Source organism: Lampetra planeri, chromosome 29, assembly GCF_965212315.1.
Source record: "Lampetra planeri chromosome 29, kcLamPlan1.2.h2, whole genome shotgun sequence".
Taxonomy (NCBI): Eukaryota; Metazoa; Chordata; class Hyperoartia; order Petromyzontiformes; family Petromyzontidae; genus Lampetra; species Lampetra planeri.
The window spans coordinates 594339-618337 of NC_136135.1; the positions used below are offsets into that span (position 1 = coordinate 594339).

General features: G+C 57.5%; 1 protein-coding gene across 1 annotated transcript in view; it reads left to right on the plus strand.

The window, feature by feature from the left end:
- The window catches only part of LOC144728535 (tetratricopeptide repeat protein 12-like), a 195354-nt gene that overhangs the window by 17723 nt on the left and 153632 nt on the right, over nt 1-23999 (plus strand). The window contains 4 exon segments of the mRNA XM_078608037.1: nt 4262-4267; nt 7062-7122; nt 9809-10009; nt 20231-20245. Coding sequence (XP_078464163.1) covers nt 4262-4267; nt 7062-7122; nt 9809-10009; nt 20231-20245 — 283 coding nt within the window.

The following is a 23999-nucleotide window of genomic DNA, read 5'->3' on the forward strand; positions in this document are numbered from 1 at the left end:
CACAGCGCGCACACACACACACACACAGCGCGCACACACACACACACACAGCGCGCACACACACACACAGCGCGCACACACACACACACAGCGCGCACACACACACACAGCGCGCACACACACACACACAGCGCGCACACACACACACAGCGCGCGCACACACACACACAGCGCGCACACACACACACACACACAGCGCGCGCACACACACACACACAGCGCGCGCACACACACACACAGCGCGCGCACACACACACACAGCGCGCGCACACACACACTCAGCGCACACACACACACACACTCAGCGCACACACACACACACACTCAGCGCACACACACACACTCAGCGCACACACACACTCACTCAGCGCACACACACACTCACTCAGCGCACACACACACTCACTCAGCGCACACACACACACTCACTCAGCGCACACACACACACTCACTCAGCGCACACACACTCACTCAGCGCACACACACACACTCATTCAGCGCACACACACTCACTCAGCGCACACACACACACTCACTCAGCGCAAACACACACACTCATTCAGCGCACACACACACACTCAGCGCACACACACACACTCAGCGCACACACACACATACAGCGCACACACACACACACAGCGCACATACACACACAGCGCGCACACACAGCGCACGCACACACGCACACAATGCCGTGTCAGCGGGGCGGTGCCGCGATTAGGAGCGCGCTCGTTAAGGTGTCGGGGCGACGGAGCTCGATGAGGGCGCTGCTAATTCGCTTTGTTCGCCCGAGGGGCCGGCGCGACAATCGCCGTGGCCCGCACGGCGCCGATCGCGAGGCACCGCCGCCGCGAGGCCACGTGGGCGCTGGACGCGACTATCGGCAGAGTTGTTATCGCCGATCGATTTGGCTTAGCGCAAGCGAAAAAAACACACACACGGAAAGCCTTAAATTTGGCGCTGCGGCCCGGGCGTTTCCAAATACACGCGGCAATTTAAGTAGCTGGGGGTACAAACCCGAGCGGATTTAAGAGACTGCCGCCCATCGACCCGGAGAGGCAGGCCGGCCCGGGCAGCACGGCCGCGGCGCACGAGTCCCGGGTGGGAGGCCGCGGCGATTACCCCGAGCTGTATTTTACTTTAATTCGCTCCCCGGGAAACAAGCGACCGGGGATGCATTACACTCGCCATGGTTTGTGCTTCATGGCTGACATGGCTCGCAGAGACCCGCAGCCACATCCTGCCTGGTGTGTTACCTCTCTGGGTGAGCCTGCGTCTGGGTGAGCCTGGGTCTGTGTGAGCCTGGGTCTCGGTGAGCCTGGGTCTGTGTGAGCCTGCGTCTCGGTGAGCCTGGGTCTGTGTGAGCCTGGGTCTGGGTGAGCCTGCGTCTGGGTGAGCCTGGGTCTGTGTGAGCCTGGGTCTGGGTGAGCCTGCGTCTGGGTGAGCCTGGGTCTGGGTGAGCCTGCGTCTGGGTGAGCCTGGGTCTGGGTGAGCCTGCGTCTGGGTGAGCCTGCGTCTGGGTGAGCCTGGGTGAGCCTGGGTCTGGGTGAGCCTGCGTCTGGGTGAGCCTGCGTCTGGGTGAGCCTGGGTCTGGGTGAGCCTGGGTCTGGGTGAGCCTGGGTCTGGGTGAGCCTGGGTCTGGGCGAGCCTGGGTCTGTGTGAGCCTGGGTCTGGGTGAGCCTGCGTCTGTGTGAGCCTGGGTCTGGGTGAGCCTGCGTCTCGGTGAGCCTGGGTCTGGGTGAGCCTGCGTCTGGGTGAGCCTGCGTCTGGGTGAGCCTGCGTCTGGGTGAGCCTGGGTCTGGGTGAGCCTGCGTCTGGGTGAGCCTGGGTCTGGGTGAGCCTGCGTCTGGGTGAGCCTGGGTCTGGGTGAGCCTGGGTCTGGGTGAGCCTGCGTCTGGGTGAGCCTGGGTCTGGGTGAGCCTGCGTCTGGGTGAGCCTGCGTCTGGGTGAGCCTGGGTCTGGGTGAGCCTGGGTCTGGGTGAGCCTGCGTCTGGGTGAGCCTGCGTCTGGGTGAGCCTGGGTCTGGGTGAGCCTGGGTCTGGGTGAGCCTGGGTCTGGGTGAGCCTGGGTTTGGGCGAGCCTGGGTCTGTGTGAGCCTGGGTCTGGGTGAGCCTGCGTCTGGGTGAGCCTGGGTCTGGGTGAGCCTGCGTCTCGGTGAGCCTGGGTCTGTGTGAGCCTGGGTCTGGGTGAGCCTGGGTCTGGGTGAGCCTGCGTCTGGGTGAGCCTGGGTCTGTGTGAGCCTGGGTCTGGGTGAGCCTGCGTCTGGGTGAGCCTGGGTCTGGGTGAGCCTGGGTCTGGGTGAGCCTGTGTCTGGGTGAGTCTGGGTCTGGGTGAGCCTGCGTCTGGGTGAGCCTGCGTCTGGGTGAGCCTGGGTCTGGGTGAGCCTGGGTCTGGGTGAGCCTGCGTCTGGGTGAGCCTGGGTCTGGGTGAGCCTGGGTCTGGGTGAGCCTGGGTCTGGGCGAGCCTGGGTCTGTGTGAGCCTGGGTCTGGGTGAGCCTGCGTCTGTGTGAGCCTGGGTCTGGGTGAGCCTGCGTCTGGGTGAGCCTGGGTCTGGGTGAGCCTGCGTCTGGGTGAGCCTGCGTCTGGGTGAGCCTGCGTCTGGGTGAGCCTGGGTCTGGGTGAGCCTGCGTGAGCCTGGGTCTGGGTGAGCCTGCGTCTGGGTGAGCCTGGGTCTGGGTGAGCCTGGGTCTGGGTGAGCCTGGGTCTGGGTGAGCCTGGGTCTGGGTGAGCCTGCGTCTGGGTGAGCCTGGGTCTGGGTGAGCCTGCGTGAGCCTGGGTCTGGGTGAGCCTGCGTCTGGGTGAGCCTGGGTCTGGGTGAGCCTGCGTCTGGGTGAGCCTGGGTCTGGGTGAGCCTGGGTCTGGGTGAGCCTGGGTCTGGGTGAGCCTGCGTCTGGCTGAGCCTGGGTCTGGGTGAGCCTGCGTCTGGGTGAGCCACAGGCCCCATGCAGGCGATGGAGGAGGTTGTGGGCGATGCGGCATCAGGGTCTGCGTACAAATTAGACGCGTCGTACGCTCTATTATCCATCGCTGCCACGTGCAGTCGCGTGTGTTTGTGACCGTGTGTGCGTGTGTCAGTGTGCGTGTGTGTCAGCGTGCTTGTGTGTCAGTGTGGGCGCACCCCGCACGTCCGTGCGCGTCCATGTGCGCGTCCGCGCATAAACTGTAAATTTCCAGCGCGCAATCTGCACCTTGACGCTCACGCGCACGCACGCGCACTCGTTCCCGCGCAACGCACCTGCAGGCACGGTGCGCGCCCACGTGTGCAGAGCGATGAGTGCGCGGGGGCGTTGTGTGCAAAGGAGGGCGCGGGGAGCGAGGCATCGCGTGTCCTGGCAACGCTCGTCTGTTACGGGGGGGGGGGGGGGGGGACACATCGACCCCTATCGACGGTTGCCACGGTGAGGAGGTAATCCGGTTGGTGCGACGGGCGGTTGGGTTGGTGGTGGGGGGGGGGGCGTTATAAGGATGGAGCCGCCCGCTGCTCATGACACAACAACAGCCGCTGACCTTCGCCACGAAGTGGCGGTCATGTGGCCACGGCACGTGTGCCAGGCTAGGTGCCCTTTGAGGCCACGCAATGTATGGGATGCTCACTGGCCAGAGGTCACGTGACACACCAGGCGCCATTGGTTGACTGCCTGAGATGACTGGCAGATGCACCACCTGTGCTGCCCACTGAGCTACCTCACCGTGTTGTATCCTCTCATTGTGAGCATCGCTCCTCTTTACGCTCCAGTATTGCTGGAGGGCCACTGCCTCCAAGTGTGCACCTTTGCTGGCACTGCCAGGTAGTATCCTCCACAAGCCTCCTCGACAAAGGCCGATCTTGGCACCGGTCACAGGCAAATCCACTCGGCTCCAAATACCTCTGTACCGCATCAGCCCATCTGCACTCTCGCTTGTGCCGTGCCTCCTTTATCTGGCCAAACAAAAGCTGCTTGGACAGCCCGGGGGCTGTGAGCCGAGTTCGAGTCTCGCTCACGGCCTCCGCCGACAGCGGTGACGACGATTTACCCGAGGCGGTGATGGGCCTCGGCGAGGACTATTCGGCCTGAAACGGAGTACCCGATGCGACGTGTAAACATCGTCAGTGTGGAGACAAAGGCGAGCGGGCGCGGTTCTGGTCACACCACGCCCTCGTGGGCCATTCGGCCACCAACACCAGCGACGATTATCTGAACCGGTCCCTGGGTCTCCCTTTAAGTGGACTCGGCTTCAAATGAGTACCTGGTGCAATGCATAAAACATCACCACTATAGAGACAAAGGTGGCCGGGCGTGGCGCTGGCCACCCACTCCCTCGTGTGCCATGCGGGCCTTGATAGGCGCTCGCTGACAGCACTTGCTCCAAGCGTCTGTAAAAGGTTATGCGTGGGAACATTGCCTTTGTGTGCGTGCGTGCGCGCGCGCACTCGCGGCCGCCCGTTCGATACGAGGCTGCTCGCTCATTACAGAAATGAGCCGGCTCCGTGCTGAGGTCAGCAGAGGTTGGCCAGGACTGGCCGAGTGTTGCTGGGCTGGGCCCCCCCCCCCCCCACTACGCACGCACGCGCGTGGAGTGTTCCACGAACTCCTAGTACAAAGTTCCCTGCTGCAATTCCACAAGCATCAGGTTCTGGGAAGGACGACTTCTCACTGCTGTTGCCATCATAACGCTGTCGTCGTCCCTCGCCAGCACCGGGGAGTGCTGTCAGTGCGAGCCGGGGCTCGGCTCCCCACTGTTTAACAACGCGAGGCCTCCGTACCGAGTGACCCCCCCCTCCCTCGTTATGCCGATGCGGCGGCGTTGTCCGAGGTGATGCACACAGAGCGGGCGATGTCTGCCGCCTCCCGGTGTCTCGGATTCCGAGGCATCACCAACACAACTCGTAACGAGGCATCACCAACACAACTTGTAACGAGGCATCACCAACACAACTTGTAACGATGCATCACCAACACAACTCGTAACGAGACATCACCAACACAACTCGTAACGAAACATCACCAATATAACTTGTAACGAGGCATCACCAACACAACTCGTAACGAGACATCACCAATATAACTTGTAACGAGGCATCACCAACACAACTCGTAACGAGACATCACCAACACAACTTGTAACGATGCATCACCAACACAACTCGTAACGAGACATCACCAATATAACTTGTAACGAGGCATCACCAACACAACTCGTAACGAGGCATCACCAACACAACTTGTAACGAGACATCACCCATACAACTTGTAACGAGACATCACCAACACAACTCATAACGAGGCATCACCAACACAACTCGTAACGAGGCATCACCAACACAACTTGTAACGAGACATCACCAACACAACTTATAACGAGACATCACCAACACAACTTGTAACGAGACATCACCAATACAACTTGTAACGAGACATCACCAACACAACTCATAACGAGGCATCACCAACACAACTTGTAACGAGACATCACCAACACAACTTGTAACGAAACATCACCAATATAACTTGTAACGAGACATCACCAACACAACTTGTAACGAGACATCACCAACACAACTTGTAACGAGACATCACCAACACAACTTGTAACGAGACATCACCAACACAACTTGTAACGAGACATCACCAACACAACTTGTAACGAGACATCACCAATATAACTTGTAACGAGACATCACCAACACAACTTGTAACGAGGCATCACCAACACAACTCATAACGAGGTATCACCAACACAACTTGTAACGAGACATCACCAACACAACTTGTAACGAGACATCACCAACACAACTTGTAACGAGACATCACCAACACAACTTGTAACGAGACATCACCAATATAACTTGTAACGAGACATCACCAACACAACTTGTAACGAGGCATCACCAACACAACTCATAACGAGGTATCACCAACACAACTTGTAACGAGACATCACCAATACAACTTGTAACGAGACATCACCAACACAACTCATAACGAGGTATCACCAACACAACTTGTAACGAGACATCACCAACACAACTTGTAACGAGACATCACCAACACAACTTGTAACGAGACATCACCAACACAACTTGTAACGATACATCACCAATACAACTTGTAACGAGACATCACCAACACAACTCATAACGAGGCATCACCAACACAACTTGTAACGAGACATCACCAACACAACTTGTAACGAGACATCACCAACACAACTTGTAACGAGACATCACCAACACAACTTGTAACGAGGCATCACCAACACAACTTGTAACGAGACATCACCAACACAACTTGTAACGAGACATCACCAACACAACTCGCGATCTCGATGCTAGTGAGAGAGCCGCGAGGCTTTGGGGTCGCCACGGGGGGCCCGGACCCGGCGAGTGGCGCGCGCGACAAAACGTCCAACACCGTCAAGCAGTTCCTGAGGAACTGCATCGCGTGTCCTCGAGTTGTCATCATCATCATTGTCTGTTGTTGTTGTTGTTTTTGACGCGGATTTTTTCCCTTCGCCTCATTCCTCAACAGCGTCTAAACCCTACAGCGGAAGAGTCGACACCCCGCGAGGATGGCGCGTGTTGGGGTTTTCGAGCGACCTCCCCAAATCAGAGACGGCCTCGCTCTCTCTCTGCCGCTATGTGTGCGCCGGGGAGTGCCCGGCGGTGGGCACCGCTGATTGTCGCGATGATAATTAGCGGCGCAGGGACCGGCGCTTAGTGGCGGCAGTGCGAGGATGGAGGAGGCGGCTTGGGACCCCGTGTGGGCCCCCCCCCCGCCCGCTGTGCGCACATCCTCACGGCGGGCGGAGGGGCTGATGCCGCCGCCGCTGCTGCCGCTGCAAGGGGGAGTCGCGATTGCGATGCACGGCGCGGAGCGAACGCAGCTTCCGCGGTAATTGGATGAAAAAAAGGCGCTTGTGCGTCGCGTTATTAAATAAAACAACGGCGCTGCTCCCATCACTAACGCGCGCGCGTGTGTGCACCCCCCCCCCCTCATCCCCGCCCTACTCCCCCCCTCACCCACCCCCCGCCTTCATTCATCACACCCACCATCCCTCCGCAATTCTCCCGCCGCACGTAGGCACAGGGTACTTATGAAGCAGTGCTGGCCGCTGATCCCACCCACAAGATACTAATTCAAGGTCAGTACCACTCCCCCCTGTATATTGAGAGGTGCTCCTAAGAGACCCCCCGCGAGAGAAAATCCCCCTCTTTACCCCTTTACACAAAAGAGCGTTCATCGCAGAGCGTTCACAAATCCCCGGCCTACAGAGAGCACACGATCCGTAACGGCTGCCTTGACAGAGCCGCGCGCGGCGTCTCACAGCCCCCCTGGAGATGCAGCAAAGCCCCTTCTGCTCCTGCTGCTGCTGCGCCGGGAAGATTGCGCGGGGCACGCTGGGCTTGGAGATTGGGTCGCGGCTTTGTGGTGCATGCTGGGTAAAGAGAGGCAGTTGAGAGGTGCATGCTGGGTAAAGAGAGGCAGTTGAGAGGTGCATGCTGGGTAAAGAGGGGCAGTTGAGTGGTGCATGCTGGGTAAAGGGAGGCAGCTGTGTGGTGCATGCCGGGTAAAGAGGGGCAGTTGAGTGGTGCATGCTGGGTAAAGAGGGGCGGTTGTGTGGTGTATGCTGGGTAAAGGGGTGGTGGAGGGTAGGTCGGAGCTGGCTGTTATTGTTAGATTTCGCAAATGTTTTAAAACTCCTTTATGCAAGAGTTGTATCAGCCTAAAGCCCGGTATATTTGACCCTCCCTTCTTCCCTCCGCTCCGTTCCTGCGATATCGGATAACCCAGATCTCGTCCGTTAACGAGACAAGCTATCCACTAATCAAGCTCTGCCTGCAGGTTCAGTGAAGGTTCCCGTGATGCTGACGCTGTGTGTGTGCTCCTGTTATTTAATACAATTCATCAGTCGTCATTGCAGTAATAAAAATGTTTTCACGTCGTCACACGAGCATCAGCAAAGCAGAAAATCCTATAAAGATGATCAGACGACTTCAAAGCAGAGAGTTTGCATGAGCCCTTGGGGAGACGTTGAATAATGAATGTGGTTTGGGGCTGGGAAGGGGGGTTCGGGGGGATGGGGAGAGATCAGAGGAATGGTTTTGAGTGAGTGGGTGTGCAACTGGGCACGTTACAAATCCGGAATTAGTCACTATTACCATCATCACTGCTGTCAGGAGTGGCACGGTGGACACACGTGGAATTCAATGGAACTGCAGTCGCTCCGATGATGATGGTGGTGGTGGTGGCATTACTGTTGTGCGCAGGAGCGTCATGTGGTTTCCGTGTAAAACCGTGACCGCAGGAGAATCGGTTATCTTCTTGGTTCTTTCGGTAAAGTCACGTAGAATGGAAATAATAAAATAAAACATAATCAAATAATTCTCACGACGTTTTGGCCACAACGCAAGCAGCCGTCCTCAGGTGAAGACCAGGTCTGTCAGGGAGACAGCGTCTTCCTGACAGACATGGTCTTCACCTGAGAAACGTCGTGAGAATTATTTTATAATGTTCTATTTTATTATTTTATTATTTCCATTCTACGTGACTTTACCGAAAAAACCAAGAAGATGAATCCCTGCAGTCACGAAAGCTTTAAATCGAAAAATCGGTTGTTAGTTGGATAATTAGTTGCTGTTTGCGAAACCGCATCACCTCCTCCACTTCTCAAGAGAACCGCTATGAAGACAAAGGCAAATACCCCCCCCCCCATAGCCTAAAAACAGACTGTCGGGGCAAGTGCTGTTAGCGAGCACCTATTAAGGCCAGCGTGGCACAGTGGCGCACGTATTCCCGGTTGAGTGATTTGCGGGGTGATTGTTCCAATTTGGATCGTGACCCCGGCCACGCGATGACGTCACCCGCACCTCCGATTAGCACGGTTGGCAACGTACGGTGCGAAAGAAGTTCAACGCGCACACACATGCGGGATGTTTGACGTCTCGCCGTGAGCGAAGCGGACGGCGCGTGGTGGCGGTATGGTTATTGTGAATGCGCAGCGCCACCGCAGTGGTGATAACCGGGGAGGCCGCCGGTTATTTTTCTCGAACCGCGAACTCCGTCGCCGCCCCTCGCTCTGCGATGTCCGCTGCTGCGGCCGTCCCCGCGCGCTGTTCCACGAGAGCTCCGGATGGACCCTCCACCTTTAAACTATGAAACATTTAAACTATTTATTTTTTAACCGGGTAAGGCCCACTGAGCCATTATAGCTCTTTATCAGAAGCGACCTGGCCACACGTGACAGCTCAACAAAGCGGCTTGTCATCACGTGGACATTTATAGCTGCCAAACACTCCGAGCGCGTGTTGGGGATAATACATCTGGAGGGAAAACCCGGAGGATCCGGAGAAAAATCCACGCGACTACGGGGAGAGGGACACGCAAACTCCAAATACACAGCAGCAGGCGTTATTGTCGGGATCTAACCCATGTGCGCCTGCATGCCAGGCACACGCATGTCGCCACCGCGGCGTCTCGTGGCAAGGCCGCGTCGATTGCGCAGCCATTCAACGATGAGCGGTGGGGTGGGGGGAAGAGAGGAAAACTCTGTTTGAAAAATAAAGACGAAAGTGGAATAGCACGCGAGGCGATTCGCACGCGATACTAGCTCGGCGAAGTTAGAGAGAGCTCATGGCGACAGCGCGTGCGGCGTGGGGTCACACACAGGAGCCTGCGGTGTGTGCAGCTGTATTCGTCAGCAGCTCCTGTGCGTGTATGGATGCGTGTGTGTGTGTGGCAGCACCTGTACGTGTGTGTGCCTTCTCTTTGAATGCGTGCGTTAGTTTGGGAGCGTGTGTGAATGTCGTGTGTCGTCACGCGTCCCGCAGGTCTCCTGCGCGCCCTGGAGCGGGAGCGTCTCCGCGTGGAGGAGGAGGAGGAGCGCGAGGCCCGGGCCCCGCTCTCCGGCGCCGAGCCGCACGCCGCCCGCTCGCTCCCCGCAGCCCTGGGCCACCTGCGCGGCGGCGCCGGATCGTCCGCCCCGGAGCTCGCGCGCCACGTGCGGAGCCTCGCCTCCTCCATCCACAGCCGTGAGTCCAAGCCCCCTCCCCGCCCACCCCCACACCTCCTCCTCCCAGGCGCGCACCGCGACGCACGCCTGTGGGCTCCAGCGCTCGCAGGAACGAACGCGCTGCGCTCGCCCCGCGGGGACTTCTCACTCTGATCACCTCGTTGAGCGACGGGCTGACACACTGATTGATTGACCTGCTCACTGACTCACTCAGATACTGATTGACCGACATCCCGCCCCTCTGGCAGACTGACACGGACTTACTGCCTGACAGGCTGACAGACAGAGAGGCTGACAAACGGAGAGGTTTATTTACAGCCACCGGAGAGCCCACTGGGGTAGAGAGGTGGGGCAGTGGTTCGGCGGGAAGCACGCCGCGCTACAGCCTCGTGAACCGAGTTGGATTCCCACCCATGGCTACCTTTGGTGTTGAGTGACATCTGATCCAGCCCTGGCATGTCCTCCCCCCACCTCAGCGCGGTGCAGTGTCGTCAAACAACCCTCATGGCCGACGCGGCCTGTGATACTTGTTGTAATATTCGTGGATGGCTGATGACACTTTAATGCACAGAGGACTGCAGAGCTTGGGCACTTGTTGGTGCCGGCACGCCGCCTCGCTGCTGCCTTCCCGCTCGTCCGTGGTTCCTCCTCCTGGTTCCTCTGCGTCTTCTCTCTCTCTCTCTACGAGAGCCGCGAGTGAATACCGAGTAGCAGCGGCGGCGACGCGTTACAAGTTCACATTATAACAATTATTACGAATACTATTTAATTCCTGAAACAACAAGTCGTGTTTTTCAATCGACGGAGCCCGGCGACTCGGTAAGCACGCGATAGAAGCGCAGAAATCAAACAAACGACGTGGAAAAAAAAACATCTCTGCAATGAAATCTCTCAAATCGTGAACCTCGACCGCCGTGGTGACGCGAAGCCTTCCCGGGTTTGGCGCTGCCGACGCGATGGCCGCCGCTGTGCCGCCTCCCTTCAAAATTCGAAGCGTTCACAAAATCCACAAAGAATATTCCTCTCCCGCTGCCAGCCCACCTTCGTGTCTCCTACGTCGGCCTCCGAGGTCGGGGTGCTGTCCGCCCCACACGCGATATCTCTCACACGCCACGCGCGCTCTCTCTCGCTCTCTCTCGTTCTGTGTGTGCGCGCTCCCACTTTGAGATAACCTCTCTCTCGCCTGCTGCTCCCCCCTCGCGTCTGTCCCTGCCTCTTCCCACGTCTCCTCATCTCCATTCGGCGTTTTCATCCTCGCTGGTATGACGCAGCGGCACGAAGTCTCCATGTCGCAGCCCAGCACGCGGGGCCGTGAGCTCATCAGCACACTCACACGCTGACACACTGACACACACACTGATGAATACGCTGACACACTGACACACACTCACCCACTGACGCACGCTGACGCACACATATACTGATGAATACCCTGACATACACATACTTATGAACTGATACACTGACACACACTGATAATGATGCACTGACACGTGCTGACACATTGTCACGCGCAACTGACACCCACACTAATACATTTACGTTGACACACACGTGCACTGACATAGACACTGACACATTCAATGACACTCACTGACACACTAATATACACACTGACACACATACTGACACGCTCATTGACACGCTCATTGACACGCTGACACTGGACTGATACACTGACACATTCACTGAAACACTCGCTGACACTGACATATTCATTGACAGATTCACCGAGAGAATTATAATCTTTATTTAGACTGCAGCAGGATGAATCCGATGAGCTATGAAGCTCTTTGTCACAGATATCCAGTAAGGGCAGGCCAGCAAGTTACAACAACAAACAACACAAACACGATGGGAGTGCAAAATAGACTTGTAAACAACTTTTATTGCCGCTAGCAGCAAAAACACTGGAGGCGATTTCGATATGAAATACACAGTCACCAGCAAACAAATGAAAATAAACGCTACAAATCGACGCGCTGTGGCGCTAAAAGCACCGCGCACAATACAAAAGAAAAGTCACGTGGTTGTGGTGTCATCGCGCACGCCACGGTGACGAGCGAGCGCTTCAGAAGGTGAACACGAGGGTGCCGTCCACGCTGGTACAGAGAGGGGCTTTTCCGGCTCCCCAGCGTTCGAAGAAGACATGCACATCACCAACATGTGTGTGGTACGCGTGCTCCAACCGGAGCCGTGCCTTGAGCAGGCCCCTGAACACTGGAAGCACAGAGCAGCCGCCAGTGTCACCTTGCAGCATATTTTTTTCTCGTTCTGTACACCGCCATCTTCGCCTGCGCGCAGGCAAAGTTGGCGAGGTAAACAAAGCATGAAACATAAATGTAAAGTATCTAAAGTATCGAGGTACGAATTGCACAAATACACCTTCCTGCTGATTCATCAACGCCAAATGCAAGCCTGGGAAAGGTAGCAAAGCAACAAAGTCCCAGACCACACCAAGACAACAAAGTTGTGGTTGGTGGTGGTTTTGGTTGTTGGTTACGGTTGGTAGTGGTGGTGGGGGGTGGTGGTGGGGGTTGTGGTTGGTGGTTATGGTTGGTAGTGGTGGTGGTGGGGGTTGTGGTTGGTGGTTATGGTTGGTAGTGGTGGTGGTGGGGGTTGTGGTTGGTGGTTATGGTTGGTAGTGGTGGTGGTGGGGGTTGTGGTTAGTGGTTATGGTTGGTTGTAGTGGTGGTGGGGGGTTGCTTTGGAACAGCGATGCGCACAGAAACTGCGCCACACTTCACGTCGATGTCCCGCGGGCCTCTCCCCTGGCGAGGCTTGCGGGCCCATGTGACCTGTAAATCCGCCTCCCCCGTCTGTGCGCAGCGAAGCCTGCGCGTCTTGGAGGCTCGCTTCACGCTGCGGCTGGCCCAGCTCGTTGTTGTTGTTGTTGTCCGCCGCTGTCTTCACTCTCGCGGAGTTCGTCTCCTTCGCAGCACCCCCTTGAGGCGGAGGACGAACGCGGTGCCATTTTCAAGACGACACGTTCCAATTTTAGACCCAAACAACAACACTCCAACTGTTGTTGTTATTGTTGTTATGTGTGTCATCAACAAATGCCAATCCCGCCCGGACAATTGTTGTTAATGGCCGATCACACGTGCCAGCCTTGCTCACACTAATTGCGATTAAGCGTCTCGCGTTTCCCAAACACCGGCACGGGCGCACTGCCTGGGGGGTGATTGGGCGCTGATGGTGGCGGGGGAAGAGGGGGGCACGAGGAGGGATTACGGGGGCGGTGTCACTACGAGAGGGAGATGTGTGAGTGTGTCTGTGTGTGAGTGTGTGTGTCTGTGTGTGTGTGTGTCTGTGTGTGAGTGTCTGTGTGTGTGTGTCTGTGTGTGAGTGTGTGTGTCTGTGTGTGTGTGTCTGTGTGTGGGGAACGGTAGTGTAGCGGTTAGCGCGCTGCGCTATGAACCCGGCGACCCGGGTTCGATTCCCGCTCACGGCCAACACCAGTTGCGATTATCTGAGCCGGTCCCGGTCCTGGGCCTCCCCTAAGTCGACTCAGCCTCAAATGAGTACTTGGTGCTATATATGAACATCGCCAATGGGGAGACAAAGGCGGCCGGGCGTGGCGCTGGCCACCCACCCCCTTGTGTGCCGTGCCGCCTTCATAGGTGGACTTTCAAGGACCACGTGCATGCGCTAATGGGTGATGTTTCTGGAAGTGTCCCTTCTTCATGGCACGTGATCAAGCGAGGCGAGAGGGAGTGGAGACTGCATCGCGTCTCACATCGTGGTGGCCTTGCTGAGAGCCCCAGAGACCAGGGCCTCGTGTACTACAGTAGTAGTAACAGACTTTGGCGACCAATATCATCCACTATAGAGGTGTTTTGGGTTAGATTGCGTAAATATATAAATGTGTCGTTAAAACCCGCCACCACCCGACACAGCCAACTAGTGAGGGTTGTCACGATCTTGATTTGAAGCTTTCGTGATTGCAGGAATCCATACTCTTTGGTTCTTTCGGTAAAGTCTCGTAGGTAGAAAAATAAAATAAAAAATAATTTATCACGTTCGCAACACAAGCGGTCGTCCTCAGGCGGAAAAAAAATCATCCAGCAGTGGAACTGCTGAACCAGGAAGAACACAGCGAGAGAGCTGTCCAAACAAGAGGCTTATATATGTGGCGAAGGGCAAGCAGGCGGGGTCTGAGCTGGAAAGGAATTCCATCCCCGCACGCAAGCACGTCAGTTGTGTTCATGTGGGAGAGATTCGGGAGGGAGAGATTAGGGAGAGAGATTAGCATGAAGTGAGCTTCCGTCGCCACACAAGAGGACAACAGCAGTGTTATTGGGAGATTAGCACGATGTTGATGGGAGAGATTAGGCTCTTGTGGACGAAGAAAGCAATAACGCACAAAGAAAGCACGACAATTAAGAAAAAAGAAATCAGATTTTTAAAAAAAATTCCCGGGTAGAAATCAAAGCAGAGACAATGAAATAGAAATGAGAGCAGCCGCCCCCCCCCTGTGTGTCCGCGGGCCCGTCTCCGTGTTTGTTTGCGTGTCTCTGCGGCTGCCCCCTCGCCGTAAGGGATGGCTGTGTGTTTTGTGGAGGGCGCTCGGGGCCGCTCTCATCACGGCTCGCATTTGTCAGCGATACGGGGAGGGGAGAGGGAGCGGAGGAGAGGGAGCGGAGGAGAGGGAGCGGAGGAGAGGGAGCGGAAGAGAGAGAGAGAGAGGGGGAGGAAGAGAGAGAGGAAGAGAAACAGGGAGAGAGAGAGAGGGGGTGGAGGAAGAGCGGCGCACGGCGCGGTCACGATGGCCTCGCACCGCCGCCGTGAGACGCGGGCGGCGCAGGCGACCGATCACTCGTCCAGCCTGGGGCGGTGGTTGTGGTGGGGGTGGTGGTTGTGGTGGTTGTGGTGGGGGTGGTGATTGTGGTGGTTGTGGTTGGGGTTGGTGTGTGTGGTGGGGGTGGTGTGTGTGGTGGTGTGTGTGTGGTGGTGTGTGTGGTGGTGTGTGTGTGGTGTGTGTGTGGTGGTGTGTGTGGTGGGGGTGGTGTGTGTGGTGGTGGGGGTGGTGTGTGTGGTGGGGGTGGTGTGTGTGGTGGGGGTGGTGGTGTGTGTGTGCTACTTGTGTGGGGAGCGGTGGTGTAGCGGTTAGCGCACTGCGCTGCGAACCTGGCGACCCTAGTTCGATGCCCGCTCACGGCCAACGCCAGGGACGATTATCTGAAACGGTCATGGGCCTCCCCTAGGTCGACGCAGCCTCAAAAGAGTACCTTGCGCGGTGTGTAAACATCGCCACTAGAGAGACAAAGGCGGCCGAGTGTGGTACTTGTGCGTGGCACACTCGCACCTCCCCGGCCTCGCGGCTCGGTGGCGCGGAGCCTCGTTTGTAAAACCCGGGGCTCGATGCGGGCGAGGCAGATTTTGATGCATTGTCGTCATCTGCTGGCTCCGCATTACCGCGAGAAACCCCCACCGCGAGCAACCCCCACCGCGAGCAACCCCCACCGCGAGCAACCCCCACCGCGAGCAACCCCCACCGCGAGCAACCCCCACCGCGAGCAACCCCCACCGCGAGCAACCCCCACCGCGAGCAACCCCCACCGCGAGCAACCCCCACCGATTTGCTGTGAGGCGTAAATCCACGTGGGCATAAATCACGGCCCGGTGCCTCGCCACGCGAACTCTCCACGGGGGGGGGGGGGGGGTCGCGACCGACCGCGTGCCCTCTCCGCCGGGCCCCGTGACGGATGCGGGCGATTGAAATGAAGCCCCCCCCCCCCATACTCCACCCCCCCCATACTCCACCCCCCCCATACTCCACCCCCCCCATACCCCCCCCCCATACTCCACCCCCCCATACTCCACCCCCCCCATACTCCACCCCCCCCATACTCCACCCCCCCCATACTCCACCCCCCCCATACTCCACCCCCCCCATACTCCACCCCCCCCATACCCCCCCCCATACTCCACCCCCCCCATACTCCACCCCCCCCATACTCCACCCCCCCCATACCCCCCCCATACTCCACCCCCCCATACTCCACCCCCCCCATATTCCCCCCCCATACTCCACCCCCCCCATATTCCCCCCCCATACTCCACCCCCCCCCCTCCCCGCGCGATAATTAAGACGGCTCCTGATGTCTATCGGACTCACTTTACAAATTGAGTGCTATAACGATCTCCCTCCCTCCCTCCCTGCTCGCTCGCTCGCTCGCCCCCTCTCTCTGCCCGTGCCCCACGTGTGATTGAACGCGGCGTGATCATTGAAGTGCTGCCCATTTGTCACGCCGCTCGGGTCGTGGGAGGTCACGCGCGGCACGCGGGGAGGGGGGGGCAGGCGAGCGGTCAGTCGGAAACTGCCCCCTCCGATGGCGCGTGATACCGGTAAAGGCGCAGCCCTGCAAGCGCTCGTTCACGCCGCCGACAGTGGAAGGGGCCTCCGTTCGAGGGAACCCCTCCGAGGGGGTATTTCATGGCCTGCTCTTCCACGACATTTTGTAAAGAGTTGGAGTAGCCGCGATTTGCCCCACCGCTCACGACCTGCTGATCGTAGGCAATCGCGCACCCCGTGAACCCGCCACGTGAAACAGGGCTGGCTCAGCGTCTCGCGCGTCTCATGTTTGGTCGGTCGGTGGTTTGGGGTTGTCAACTGGATGACCCCGCGCGCCATCGTTTCGACTGCCGCGCCACCACCACCACCACGACCACCACCCGCGAGTTGCCAACAAGCACGCAAAGCCGCGTGTCGTGGCCCTCTCGTGTCCAGGGAATGCCCCGCGATGGCTATTTGCACACCGCGCACGTGGCTGAGTGATATTGACACTCGTGTGTGCACTCGTGTGTGCACTTGTGTGTGCACTTGTGTGTGTGCATTCGTGTGTACACTTGTGTGTGCACTTGTGTGCGTCTCGTTTGACGCTCGGTGCGTCAGCCGACACGAGTGGCACGTCGAGTGTTGTGGCTGCCGGACACTCCGCGTGTAGGCTACCCAGAGGCAGGCTTTGCAATGAAGATAGTCTGCTGATGAGTCCGCATTCGGGTGAAACCTGTTTGTCAGTTGTCTCGCGCTGCATCGCTGCTGCTGCTAGTCGTCACATTTGCTCCACAGCTCCGCTGATGGTGACCTCAGAGAACAGGACCACAATGCACTTCTTCAGGATAATCCTCACGGCCGTTTTCAGAATGATTACCTCGGCCGTGAGCTTTTGGCAAGGCACATTTCTGCGTGCGATTTTGAGCTCACGGTTCCCCAGCCTGCACCATCGCTGTGCTCTGTTACAGTGCGCGATTCTCTTCCTCGTCGGTGACAGATCTCAGATCCCCCTGCGCAGCGCGGCCGCTGCGTCCGCGCTGCGAGTCCTTCTGTCGCGATGGCCCTGCGCGGTGGTGTTTGTGGCTGTGTAGCGTAAACAACAACAACAACAACCGCCATTCGCCACTATGTGGCGGTGACGTCACTGCGGCGCCCGTGTCAGGCCAGGTGCACGTTGAGGCCACGTGAAGTGTCGAAGGCTCGCTGACAGAAGGAGGTCTCGGGACAGACCCAGCATGTGCCATGGGTTGGCTGACTGAGATGACTGGCACACAAAGACAAACGCACACACAAAGACAAACACACACACCCGCGCACACACACAAAGACAAACGCACACGCTCACACACATGCACACAAAGACAAACGCACACGCTCACGCACACACACACGCGTGCGTCAGGTGTCGGGGAGGGCGAGCGCGTGATGTTTAATCGCTAATGGCGCGCCCGTCGCTATTAAACATCGCCGCCAACCCGTCAAGGCTGCCGCTCCTCTGCTGCAATCTCTCACCCCTCGCCCGCATCCGTTCAACGCCAGTGTGCGTGTGTGCGCAACGACACTGAGTTCTGCGTCAGTGAATTGCCTCTTGATTTCTCTGTGTATATTTTCGCTTTAAATCCCAATACGATTGTAGACAGGCAAGAGGCCGATCGTCTGCAGCCGATAACGCGAAGCAGCGCGACCCGGCCCCATACAACGTGAAGTCGCCACGTTCTACATCGCAGGACAACTGTCGTCACTGACTGTCGGGTGGAGGAGGGCACACGACGCACATGTTATTCACCTGGCGATCTGCTAACCCCACTACCCCCAAAAGAAAAACAAAACATAAGTGAATGGGGAATGCAAAAACGGTGCCGTTTGAACCGGAACATTTTTGTAAAAGAACATCGTCGTTTTTAGCCACGAGGAGGATCTAACGACGCAGATTGTCGCGGATAAAAGCGGTAACGCGACTCTTTGGTTTACGGGCGACGGGAGAAATGGAACCGCGGTCGTGGCGAGAGGTGGGGGGGGGGGGGGGGTGCAGCAAGCAGGGGGGAGGGTGCAGCAAGGGGGGGGTGCAGCGGGGGGGGGGGGGGGACTTCGCGGCGTCGGCCGTAAATCTGCCGCGGCGTTTTTTGTGTCGCAAACAGCAAAGCAAAACGAGAATGGATGCTGAGATCCGGGTCAGCGAATCGGCGCATTCCCATTGGGCCCCGGCGCACGCGGCGGACACGGCAGCTCCACCACGCCCCGACCTCCCGGCCCCCTCTCACCCCCCCCGGCCCCCGCTTCCGTGGCGTCCCCTTGTCGAGCATCCCTCCCCTCCTCATCCCCTCCGTGTCCTCGTCTCTCTCCTCCCGCCTGCCGCTCCCCGCTGCTGCTGCTCTCTCTCTCTCTGCCTCGCTCTGCCTCGCTTCCTGTTCTCTCCTCTGTCATGTTTCGCACCGCCGCCTCTTCCCCCCCTCCTCCCCTCTCTGTGGCCCGCGTGGCGATGTGGCCGACAATAAATAAAGCTAAGTCGCTTTTTTGCGGAGGTGTCCTTTCGTGTTGTGCTCAGGGTATTGACGAGGACGGGCCTCGTCTGTCAAAGACGCCCCATGTGACCGTGTATCTGAGCCTCCATTTAACCCTCGCGCCCACCCGCCCGCCTGCCCGCCCGGGGTCGTGAATTCCTCTACGCGAGCGAGAGGCGCCGGTCGCTTCGTCGATCGATTAATCGATCGATCGACCGACGGCGGTGGCGCTCTGCGGGCTGACGCGGCGCGGGGAGGAAAATGAAAAGGCAGCCCCCGCGCCCGCCGCGCCGCCTCCGGGGCCGCCTCCGCGGCGCCGCGGCGCGTCGCTCCTCGTTATGAGCCGGGACAGGAAATACACAATGGGGCGGCGTGCGTGAGCGGAGGAGCGAGCGAGTGGGTGAGGGAGTGAGTGGGCGAGTGAGTGGGTGAGGGAGTGGGTGAGGGAGTGAGTGGGTGGGTGATAGAGTGAGTGAGTGGGCGAGTGGGTGGGTGAGGGAGTGAGTGGGCGAGTGAGTGGGTGAGGGAGTGGGTGAGGGAGTGAGTGGGTGGGTGATAGAGTGAGTGAGTGGGCGAGTGGGTGGGTGAGGGAGTGAGTGGGCGAGTGAGTGGGTGAGGGAGTGGGTGAGGGAGTGAGTGGGTGAGGGAGTGAGTGTGCGAGTGGGTGTTCCGCATGGACCCCGGGGCTCTGCCGGAGATCTCGGATTAGAATGGGAAGCGCTCCGCTGGGAGAGGGAGAAACGCAAAGTCGGGGATTTCGTGGAGGATTTGCAGGAGTGCGGCGCTGCGAGCAGTCGTTTCCCCCTCCACCCACGAGACCCGCGTGCGAGTGTGAGCGTGTGAGTCTGCGAGTATGTATGAGTGGGGAGCGGTGGCGCAGTTGTTAGCGCATTGCGCTACGAACCCAGCGACTCGATTTCGATTCCCGCTCACGGCCAACACCAATGACGATTATCTGATCCGGTCTTGGGCCTCCCCTAGGTATACTCGGCCTCAAAGCAGTACCTGGTGCGATGTGTAAACATCGCCTCTCGGAAAACAAAGGCGGTCGGGCGTGCTGCTCGCCGTACCGGCCTTCAAATGTGCTCGTTAACAGCCCTTGCCTCAACAGTCAGCCAAGGCTACACGGGCGACCTTTGCTTTGTCTTTGTTGTATGTGTGCTAGTGAACATGTGTATGTATGAGCGCGTGAATAACAAGTGATGTGAAGAAGAAACAACAACATTCCTTTCACGAGTCGCGTGAAGCAGAACACACGACGCGTGACGATCGTCGTGGTGACCACACGTGATCTGCACGTCCCGTCTCTCCCTGCCCCGTTCGTTCGCGACAACCCTCCATCGTGCCCCGGACTCACCGCGAGCCCTTTGCGCGCGCCTTGGACACCAGTTGCTGTCCACGACTCCCCCGCAAAGGCGACGTCGACCGGCGCGTCTCTCGTTGAAGTCTGAGGGTCGAGCAACGGCTCGGCCGCTGCGATGTGGGACCCCGAGCTGCGATCCGAACTGCGTCGCAGCTCTGGCGCGGGTTCCAGAGCGAACGCCACTCGCTCGCTGCGCTTGAGACAACAGAAAGCGTCCGATTGGTGGAATGTTTTGTTGTGGAAACGTGTTTGCACGTATGGATGCGCATGCAACTCAACGCATTTGTCAACAACACTGTGACCTGAAGATACTTGTATATTTATATATCATCGATGAAGGAAATATCATCGATGAAGAGGGGCAATTGCTATATATATAACACTGTCCATTTCTTTAAAGGCCACAGTGCTGTTGACGCACGCGTTGAGTTGTTACCTGAGCGTGTGCACCACTGCCACCTCAGCAGCAGCAACAGATACACCTATGTAATAGGTAAATACATACACAATACAAACACAATACATACACAATACATACACACTACATACGCAATACAAACACAATACATACACAATGCATGCATAATACATACACAATACAAACAATACACGCACAATACATACACAATACAAACATAATACATACACAATACAAACACAATACATACACAATACATACACAATACAAACAATGCAGGACCCCTGTCCTGGGTGGGACTCAGTGTGGTTTCCTCGGTAAATAGGCCATGATTATATTGTTAGCCACGAGCCCTTTGCCCATCCAAGGACGGGTGCATTGCAGTAAATCTGAAACTTACAAGTGACAAGCAGAGAGCGACGTGATATTCATTGCATCCATTCGTGTGCAATTTGTAAGGGCGCGGTGACACAGACCTATTTCATGTAAATGTGATAATCCCTTGTTCATCACGACGTCCTTTTTACTTCGATGTTTCAACAACAGCGTGACGGAGATCGCGTGACGTGAGGGTTCTGCCTTCGTAGTGAGGGTTGTGAGTTGACGCCGAGGAGGGGGGAGGAGGCGCCTCGCCCCCCCCATGTGGAGGACGTCACCTGTTCATGATTATTAATGATGGAGACTGGTCGACGTGGAGTGACGTCACGCGAGGGACACAGACATTCTTGGCTCATTGTCGTAGTAAATGATCACGATCACAGTCTCACTAAGAAACACATTCACGTTCAGACTGTGTGATTTGCATTCCCGCCCAGAGAATCGGGAGCTTTGTAAAGTGTCCACGTGTGCTGGCAGATCAGTGGCCGCTTCCGGGTTTAACGTGGGAACTCTCCCCTTACTCCAGCCACCGTGAGCGGGACGATGTCGATGATGTAGATGTGATGGGACCGGGAAAGCGTCAAGTCGTGAGCCGTGGAGAGAGTCTCGCCCGCACCGTTGGCAACTGCCCCCAAAGTGTCCCGGCACCTTGCTCGGCGATTCAGTCTGCCGAGCAAGGAAGGACAGGGGGTGAGGAATGAAGCAGTGAGAGGAAGACTGAAGGTGGTAGAGATCACAGAGAAGATGAGAGAGAGAGGAAAGGCGCTGGTGTGGTTCGGTCATGTGGAGAGACGGCAGGAAATTACGTGGGTCAGAAGGTGCAAGTGATGCTCGTGGAAGGAAAGAGATCAAGAGGAATGCAGAAGAAGAGGTGGGGGCGATGTGGTGCGATCGGACATGGTGGGCCGAGGAGCCGAAAGAGAGAAGGCGCAGGACAGGGCAGCGTGGAGAGGCTTGGCAGGGACGGCGGACCCCACGTGAGTGGGACAAACGCGTGGACGAAGAAGAAGTGGTGGTGGGGGGGGAGGCCATTGCCACGTGAGTGGTTAGCGGTTAGCCATTGTGTGTGTGTGTTTTAGTTACAGGTAGAATCCGGAGAACACCCCATGCCGGCCCTCCCCCCTCCCTCCCTCCCAGCTTGGAGGCTGAGTTTGAGATTCATCGAGACACGCGAAATGCGTGAGCGGAGGGTGCGAGGAGGGGAGAGAGACGTGAGGTAGAGAGATCTCTGAAGCTGACAGGGGCGAGCTGCTCCCTGATGCTCGCTGGGACCCCGACGAGACGGGCCGCGCGCGCTCGGCACCACGCGCGTCTTCTCGTCTGTCTGTGTGTTTGTTTGGGTTTGGCACCGCGTGCACTGTGGGGTGGGTTTATGTCCCCTCGACCTCCTGCTGCCTCTCTCCCTCCTCCTCCTCCACCGTCAGTAGTAAACAGCCATCGATTTGGGGGCGGCGTTACGTCTTGATGTTACGAAATATGAAAATCGATGTCAGGATAATGGAGCGATAACACAAGCCAAGCGGGCCCGCTGGTGGTGGCGGCCGCGGCCTCGCCATCGTCGCCCTCGTGATCCATAAACCCCGCCCGGGGGGGGGGGGGGGGGCGCGTGAGTGGGGAGCGGTGGCGCAGCGGTTAGCGCGCCGCGCTACGAACCCGGCCGCCCGAGTTCGATTCCCGCTCACGACTAATAACACTGGCCGATATTTGAACCGATCCTGGGCCTCCCCTAGGTCGACTCAGCCTCAAATGAGTACCTGGTGCGGTGTGTCGACATCGGGAATATAAAGGCGGCCGGGCGCGGTGCTGGCCATCGACCCCCTCGCGTGCCCTCCCGGCCTTCACAGGTGCTCGCTAACAGCACTTTCCCCAACAGTCTATGCAGGCTACACGGGGGACCTTTGCGTGAGAGACAGCGAGCGTCTCGGTGGGCCGGGACGAGGCCATCGATCTGCGGGCGCGATGATGAATCGTCGAGGTTTGTCCGAGACGCGAGAGGTCAGGGGTCAGGGACGAGGCTGGGCGAGGAGCGGGGTGGGGGCCTGTGGTGTCGGCCGGGTCCGTCGATGGTTTTCATCACGGGGAGCGTTATCTGACGACAACAACAACAACAACAAAGACAAACATGGGGGGGGGGGGGGCGGGGGACAGTCAAAGCTCGCGCTGCCGGCGTGAGACGCGCGAAATGAAATTAATTCTCAAACCACCGGCGCTCGACAGATTTCTTGCGAGGCGCAGCAGTTTGACGCGTTATTGAATATTCGCGTTGTCACACACCACCGGGGCGAGCTGGCGTGTGCTGCTGTGTGTGCTGACGTGTGCTGACGTGCGATGGTGCGTGATGGTGTGTGATGGTGAGTGATGGTGTATGTTGGTGTGCGGTGATGGCGAGTGATGGTGTGTGATGGTGAGTGATGGTGTATGTTGGTGTGCGGTGATGGCGAGTGATGGTGTGTGATGGTGAGTGATGGTGTGTGGTGATGGTGAGTGGTGATGGTGAGTTATGGTGAGTGATGGTGTGTGGTGATGGTGATGGTGAGTGGTGATGGTGAGTTATGGTGAGTGATGGTGTGTGGTGATGGTGAGTGATGGTGATGGTGAGTGATGGTGAGTGATGGTGATGGTGAGTGATGGTGTGTGGTGATGGTGAGTGATGGAGTGTGGTGATGGTGAGTGAGGGTGTGTAGTGATGGTGTGTGGTGATGGTGAGTGGTGATGGTGTGTGGTGATGGTGAGTGATGGTGAGTGTAAAGAACAGCTGCCATCCACCCCACTCACGTCTTCAGAATTTCCAATTAAACAGATATAAAAAAAAAATAACCCGCCTGCTAAAAAGAAATCAAACTCCTAATGATAATTAATTACGAGCTTCACCTTTGAACCCAAAATAAATTAACCTTTATTAATTCAAAAATATATATTGTATTGGCTCCTTAATTACAGCTAAGACAAACATTTCACCAACGATCGAGACTTTATAAATAATTGAACACGGCGTCCGTCACGTGACCCCCCCCCCCTTCTCGCCAGCCCCATGTGCCATGTGACGCCCAGCCCCCATTCAACATCATT